This window comes from Nicrophorus vespilloides, unplaced genomic scaffold, assembly GCF_001412225.1.
Source record: "Nicrophorus vespilloides isolate i.1.1-1 unplaced genomic scaffold, Nicve_v1.0, whole genome shotgun sequence".
NCBI classification, from domain to species: Eukaryota; Metazoa; Arthropoda; class Insecta; order Coleoptera; family Silphidae; genus Nicrophorus; species Nicrophorus vespilloides.
Window position 1 is genome coordinate 148,154 of NW_017096166.1, and position 8,644 is coordinate 156,797.

General features: G+C 29.0%; 1 protein-coding gene across 2 annotated transcripts in view; it reads right to left on the reverse strand.

Annotated features, from left to right (window-relative positions):
• Nucleotides 1–8,589, reverse strand: part of LOC108569860 — a gene marked incomplete at its 5' end in the record, with an annotated part of 11,587 nt that extends 2,998 nt beyond the window's left edge. Inside the window, 3 exon segments of one of the 2 annotated variants that reach the window (XM_017931568.1) lie at nucleotides 17–262; nucleotides 7,896–8,085; nucleotides 8,147–8,589. In XM_017931568.1, coding sequence (XP_017787057.1) covers nucleotides 123–262; nucleotides 7,896–8,085; nucleotides 8,147–8,589 — 773 coding nt within the window. 2 annotated transcript variants of the gene reach the window in all.
• Nucleotides 8,590–8,644: the final 55 nt, after the last annotated feature.

The window sequence follows — 8,644 nt, forward strand, 5'->3', positions numbered from 1 at the left end:
TTCAAATTTGCTTTTGTTTGACCGGAATGAAACGCGAACGAACAACGTCCATCCATTTCCTTTTATTTCATGCAATACAGACGGAATACAAATACTGCAAATACCGCTCGCATATCTAATATTCATGTGTATGTTAATTGATGGAGAGACGCAAGCCACCAGAATGTAACGATAATCGCAAACTTTGCCGAATCCCTCCTGCCGCCGCTCCAAGACGTGAAAATATTTACACGAACTTGATCCGGGTAGCGACAATCCAGCTCTTGAATGAGAAAACAGAAAGAGAGAAAATAAATACATCTATTTATATATGGAAGATAAAGAACATGAGAGAAAGAGAAAGAGACAGAGGGAAAGAATTTATACAAGTAAATGCGAGAAATAAAAGGAAACAAATGTTAATGGAAGTAAGGAAAAGCGAACGTGAAATAAATGTAAGCATGAAATCGCGAAATAAGAATGTATTATCTGAGCTTAGGTATATTATAAATTTACTTTTGTTCTGAGGGTTGGGTGTAGGTACATATTTTTTTTTTGTTGAGGGTGAGTTAGTATGGATTGTTCCATCTCTTTAGAGGGATCAAACGGTGTCCACCGCCCACACATTAAATGTATACCTTTTTCCACTAAAGCCGATCCAAAGTAATGATGGTTAAGCTTGTACTTACTAAATGCACCTAACTTTATTAATGACAAGATTTACTTTACAACGCGTAAATTTAATTGTGCATTAACATTTATATTCAACAATTTTGTAATCAATTATTTTACCAATCAATAATAATAATAAATTAGTCATAGAACATAGAACTATTCAATGTTTCATGTGATTATTTTTGCTATTATTATAAATTGTTATTTGGAAAAACATATATTTTCATAGTTTTATTTCTAAAGAATAATCATATTTTAGCAAGTAGTAATTATTTCACATATTATAATTACGTAAATTTTCTATAATTACTAAATGCACAAACTTATTATATATTATATTTAAAAAAAAGTATTATGCATATATTTGATTACGTTTGACCATATGTATTTATTAATTTAGAATTGTTTTGTTTATATTTATTATAAATTTATGTTTATTTATTTTGATAATAAATTTATTGTTTTATAAATAATTATTAATATACTTATTTCGTGGATTGTTTTTTTCTACAAATATGTATAATATGCGTTGTTGGTAAAATCACTGCGTTATTGTTTCAAAAATCAATATGTTATAACATTCATGCGATTTTGATAAATCATACTAAATACTTTATTACTTGATATTTTCAGTATTCAATACGTTTTATATTTCAATAGTTTCATAACATAATTAGGTTATATACGCAGTTTTACACAGTTTTATATTATTTATACGAGGTTAATCTATGATTATTTATTTTTGTTTATTTTGGTCAATAATAAGAATAATTATTTATTTAATTTATTAATTGTATTATATTTCAACTATTTTAACTAATGCAATGTAACAAAAAGCATGCAGTAACAAAAGCGAGCAGTATAACAACCACATCAAATTCACGCACAACATTCATTCTAGTGCCTTCCCTCCCTGGAGTTTGGTATTGAAAGTATTTTAAAAATACAAACAAAAATTTGGTGTTATGGGTATTTCCATATACACTTTAATCTTGGGGTACTAACAGCTGTATTTTAAAAAAACATCTTATGTATTTAACGTGGTTGTTTTACTGTGCGCTTTTGTTACTAAGCGGATTTGTCTGCGCGCTTTTGTTACTACATGTAGTAATTAATTAATTGGAAGTTATGAAAAAAAAGTATGCATTATCTACTTAGTATTTTCGTTTAAATTATATAATAATATTTATTGAAACAGTTAAACATATATAAATAAATAATAAAAAACGTATTTATATAATCATAACACACCAAAAAATAATCATTAAAATATTGGTTCAAATTATTACTCTTTATCAATATTTGCTTCTTCAGTTTAAGTAAACGCGGTTTATTAAGGTCAGTTCTAAAGTCCTGTTTAGCACTACTTATCAGATTTGTGTAAACTTGCACGTGAACTTTGTTCTAAATGAAAAGTAACATTTCTCGAATTACAATTTAATTAACAAATTAACGTTTATGAATGTTTTCAATAATAATTAATCACAATTGCAATTAATTTTCTGGCTTTATAATTGTAATGGAAACATATATAGTACAGCAATATTTCGTGCGGGTAATAGGTTAATATCTCGCACTGTTTGAAACCGGATTAATCGAGGACTTTATAATTGTATAAAAATAAATATCACAAAAAAAGAATTGTGTACTAATTGTTTTTGCTTAATTAATTTTTTATTTGTAAATCTCAAACCGTTCTGCAGTGAATCTATGCAAAGTATTGCCAATTATTATTTAAAATATGTAGTGAAAATATACAAATTGTGATTTCTAAAAAAACATCAATGTCTTCTATTTCTTAATACATTTATGTGCATTATAGAGTTTGATGTTCAATGATCAAATCTATTTCATCTGTCCCTAATAACAAAGAGTAACATACACCTTTGTTAAGGTTATTACGCAATCGTTCGAATTGATTCGATGTATATTTGTTATTTCAAGTAGATTGTTCTCTGGATCTGCACAAAGAGACTCGTTTTTCCTACAAGGACGATTATGCAAAAAGCCGATAGATCCGAAGATATGCCGCTCTTGCATTTTTAATTTGGGCTCGTTCTAGGCTTCGACGTGCTGTTGCATTTTACCTCAGAATTGAGGTTAACTTGATTCTTGTATCAAGTCTACGTGCAACTCTCAAACTTGATTTCGTTCCAATTCTTGATTTATTAATTATTTTCAACAATAATTTATTTCGTTTACTTTACAGCTTAAAAAAAAATCTAGGAAATGCCATTAATTCTTTTGTAATTACAGAATGTGTTTTAATTTGAAATATTCTCGTTTTAGGATTATTCCTTATTTGATTTTTTTATGGTTTTGCTCACTTTGTCGGTGTGGATATATTAACATTCATTTTTATATTGCCACTAAAAGTAGACTTTATGTTTGTAATAATAAGACATCATGTATTTTAATGATCTTTCAGACAATAAAATATACAGTCGATTCCACTTCATTGGGACACAGAATCCTATAGAACGAAAACAAAACTAAGGAATTAAAACAAATTTACTCCGTCTTTTCGGTACAATTCCGTCTCATCTGGACAACAGTCGTGTACAAATCCCAATGTGTCCGAATTAAGCAGAATCGACTGTATATCGTTGATTTATTTCTTTTTGTTAAACTTTTATATAGATATGTGAGCAGTGTTGTGATTTTGACAACTTTCTAAACTAATCTGAATATCCGATGATCTCCGTTCGTGCATCATAGGAAACGTGTTTCCTTACAAATCATCAACGTACAATCACTATTCGAGAACTCGTTGCCATTGTAATACATGTTCTGATACAAATATCCGTTCCATTTTAGAGAAGTGTTACTCCGGGCGATTTCTTCGAATTAAAAAAAAAGCAGTTTCTAAAGCACTTTGATTGCTTAATAATCATTAGTCAATTAACGAATTGCTTCACCAAAACTCGTTTCTATGGAAACTGCTTCATTTCAAACATAAATGTATTTCTTGGTGAAACTATTGTTATAAGATTCATTATTATTTATGTTTGCAATTGTACGAGTTCACTTTACACAAGTTAATTAATACAGCATTTGCAGATTCTATAAATAATTATTCTTATATTGGATGTTCCAGCCTTGTAATATAATTTACATAATTATTTATATTTCTTATGATTCATGGCTTGAAATAATCAGTATATTTATGAAAAAAAATCTTACAATAGTTAACATTAATTTAAAACTTGCTTCTAAATAATCTGCATTTAAATACAGTAATACTTCGTATAATGCGGTTTCAATCAGTCCGGATTCTCTATTTACTTTTAAATTTTCAAATAAACGAAATAGTCAAGTTTTGTACAATTAATTAAAGTCCTTGATTAGTCCTGTTTCGCACTATGTGAGATATTGGTGTATATTTAAATTAAGCATTTTTTTTTTGCAAATGTAAATTTTCTCTTATTTTATTTAAAATTTTACAAAGAAAATATCTGTATAATTTGGTTTAACTAAAATATATATATTTATATGATTTCTTAGAAAATCTTGGTATTTTTCTAGTCCTTATATACAAATTGGAATTTCCACATTAAACTTATATTATTTTGTGGCCAGTTAATGTAAACTACCAAATATGACTAATCTTTTGGTAAATTTATAATTCACTTTTAAATAAATATTAAAATGTATTTTCAGTTAGCGTACATAATATGCATAAAAATTAACGTACGTTAAGCGAATGTACATGAATCGTATGTTGAATATTCATATTTCCGTTATATAGATGTTTTTTACTGAATTCATATATAATATTATTTTCTTAAAGATAATATAATAAAAATAGAAATATGATTTCACGAATGAGAAAATAATCAAGAAATTATGCGTAATTTATTATATACGTTTGTACAGTGTCTAATAATAAAAACACATTTGAAAGGAAGCAGTCGTTTGTTTTTCTGTATATAATTCATAATAAATTAGAGAAAGTATATACAGATTTAACAGAATAAGAAACTCAAGATTTTGTCCCCAATCAATATTCTACACTTTCTTTAAAATTGTTTTTCCGCCCTTTACTTCCACATTTACTAAATATCAAATAATAATAAACAAAATTTATTGTGTAATTAAATCAATCGAAGATTATTTTTTTTTAATACAAAAAATATATTATTCTATAAACTAATTAAACTATTGGAAAGAAAGTCAATGATTATAATTACCATTTTCCGACAGTCAACTTCCGATTGGGAATTTTAGAAAGTTGAACAAACCAAATACAATATTGTTTATTTCATTTCGTTCGAAGCGCGTGATTTTCATTCATCTTGCGGAAATTACTTTCTTCTTTTTAATGACATAATTATATCATTTTTTGCTATCGAAATAAGTAAGTAATAAGGATTTAATTTAAGAGTATTTTTTTTAACAAGCTTAAGATTCTATAGCAATATAATTGCATTTTTAGTTGTTTTTTTGCTTTAATTTATATTTATAATAAACAATGATAATAATATTTTTTACAATAATTAAATTATTATAAAAGTAATTAGAGAGAGAGTGAAATAAATCAATATTTTAAATTGTCATATATACAACTTTTAGTTCGTTAACCGAATTAATTGGTTGGTTCGTGGTCTGAATATTGTTCGAACACAAAAATATCACGAAAGTGTTCGTAAACCGAATTTTTCGTTAATACATTAGATTTTATAAATTAATTGAGTATTTAATGGTCAATGCATTTGATATTCTTTAGAATTCGGCTAACGAACATAATACGTTCAAAGATGTTGTTCAATACTCGAATTGTTCGTTAACCGATCATCAATTTAACGTCAAAAGTAGGTAACGTGTACTTTTGTCCAATTGTTACCGATTTTATACAGAAAATAATGGTTACACATTTTTAATACGGCTCATAATTTTTTTTTTCTTATTTGTTATTAATTAATAATTTTGAAAGTTTTGTAATAATTTCACTAAAATTTTGAGCTAAATAAATATGCGATTATGGACAATTTTATGATTAGAAATATTTTAATAAAATTAGCTCTAAGTTCTAACTTTTCCTACCTGCTAGATTTCTCTACGAATAAGACAAAGTATATAAATAAATAAAATATAATGGTAATTTGTGTCTTTTAATATCGTTAAAATTAATTAAACATCGTTGTATTCCGCGAACTATTACTTAATAAGCTCTTTATGTTGGGCTTTATTTTGTGTTGAAAATTATAATACGATTCACTGCAGCACTATAAATACATAACGAATTTCATTTGCTCACAAAGGTAAGAACATACATTCGCAAAATAATCTACAAAGGGCTATAGGAATTTCCGCTCTTTCATGCTTTCAATTTTAATTCCCATTGAATGTTCCATCTCCGCCATTCCGAATGTAAATTTTATTAATTATTTGCCTGCAAATGTCCAGTACTAATTAATTAATACTTCATAAGCAGTAAGAGGAAATATTCCTAGTTAATTAAAACTCGTCAACAACTCTCATGTCCACTGACATATTTCAATCGTTCCTTTGAAATACTTATTTTTTAACTATCATTATACGAACAAATTAATTGTAAATTACATAATTATTTTTAACTATTATTATATGTTAATTCGGAAAACATATATAACTTATAAAATGTTCATTTTTTAATCATGGCCTCTTTTCGTAGAATCATTTTCTTATTTTAATCTTATATTAAATCACCAGTAATTTTCGGTTATATATATTTACATATACAGCTTCTGCTTTTCTCTTGTCGCCATTTAAGCTTTAAGCTACCTGCGGCGACGTTCCCAGAATCTGGGATGACCATTAATACCATTCATTTACCAGATTCAACGATCCAAATAATTACACAGTCAACACACTTTTTTTTGTAACAAATGAATTAAAATTGAAAAGATCTACAATATCTTTAGTATATTTTTTTTTATCAATAATTCACTACAGTATAGTTTGGAATTTTGAATAAATTCAACTATGATTAGTCCGGTTTCAAACAGTCCGGTATTGTACTTTTTCAATTCCTAAAAGATGATTTTCTTGTAACGCCAAATGAATGAAAATCATGTTACTAAGTTCAATAAATCTTACGTGGCATACTTCTTGTTAAAAGGTCAGGTGACTTAAGTTGTAAGGACGTTAGACAAGATGAAAAATTCATACATTTCTATAGAAAAATGTCATTGATGGTAGTGAGTCACTTAGATCAATAAAATTACAACAATTGTAGGCGTATTGTAATGCTATGTTATATAAATATGCATTAAGTAAAAGAAATCAGTTTTTAAAAGAATGAATTTTATAAGTTCAGTATTTTTTGCGCTTTTAACACTCAAATCGATTTGTTTTAATCGTGTAAAAACGTTCAATATATTTTCTATTTATATTTATTTAAATATAGGAATACAGCAGTATCTCTTGCATAGTGCGGCTTCAATCAGTGCGGATTCACTATAGTACGGTTTGAAAATTTCAAAACAAACTAAATTTTAAATTGAAATAAAATAAATTCTAAAAAAATATTTGTTATACAAAAACTGACGATTTTTATTTTAAAATTTCATTATTGTCCCATGCTAATAAATATATAGTTTATTATTTAAATACATTTGTAGTTTTCTTTAAATTAATTATTTCTTTCTAATATGCAGAATTATACTAAAAATTCGGCAAATTAAAATTGTTTAGTATTTAAATAGGAAAAACAAAATTTTATTGAGTTAAAATAAAGCGTTGGAAATACCAATTTGTTGCGCATTTGAAATTTAACGGTGCAGATAAATAGCAGATTTTCTGTGTAACTTTAGACGTATTATGTCGCAATGCATAATCGGTTCGGAGAACTGGCATTTGTCACAGCGATGAATGAGTTTGTTCGTTTTTGGAACTTTCATATTGAACTGCATGTGTCCTTACGCATGAAACGTTGGTTGTTCTATATGTATATATATGAAATGCGTGAGCGATGGACATGAGGGTCGGGGAGGAGTCATTAGTAATATTAAGTATCCTAATTGAAATTCATTAGCACTCGTCATACTTCTGATGAATAATTTGAATAATTAATCAGAAATCTGCGCTGATGAATATGTATTTCTCATGGAGAAAAAAGGTATTTTTATCCTCGAGATGGTGATTGTGCGGTGGCGCGGGAGGCGGATGGGGACACATGTTGGAAGGTGCGATTCTATTTATAGCAACTGATTGAAATTGGTAATTGGAAAAGAGTTTGGTAGATTATTGTCGGTTTTTACCTGCGCATTTGAAGGAACTGTCAGTAGAAAAGGCCTCGAATCGGACGGTGCACGGCGGCTCGCCAGAACAGTGATCTTTAATATTAAAGGTGACCTCACTATTCACCGTTATTCCTTTACATGTTCTATCCACGACCGATTTCTCGTCGTAGGCACATATCGAAACATCGCCGTAGCCATTCCCCTTAAACTTGAGAAGAACGCTTTTTTATTAGGAGGCTATTAGATAGAGGCTTGGAATGCCGAAGTACCTTAACCGAGACGCTGGCGGCGACCAGGTACTCCCCTCGGATCTGGTAGTATTTCTTCCTTCCCGGCGTCAGGTAGTCCTCGAACTCGTTGCTGGACCGATTGCCGAAGAAGTTAATGATTCCCGCCGGATGTCCGAGCAGCTCGTTTCTGATGGTTGCCAGGACATCGGAGATGCTTTTCTGCGGTTGTAGAATTACATCTCCTCTGCGCTTCAAACGTTTGAAGCCTTCATCTGCCACGAAGATGAATTTAACCTCAGGTCGGATTCTCCTTAAGGAGTACAATGACTCCAATGATTCGACCATATCGACGTCGCCAAGGGTCGTAGTCTGTCCCATGATCAGGACCACCGACCCATATGGCCGTGGGTCGGTATCATCGTCTTCTTGATAGTACCCAATGATGGTGTGCAAGCAACGAGTCAACGACAATCTCGCCGGCCCTGAAACATAAAGATACTCTTTCCTACTCTATCCAATTCGCATCTCTTTTTCTCT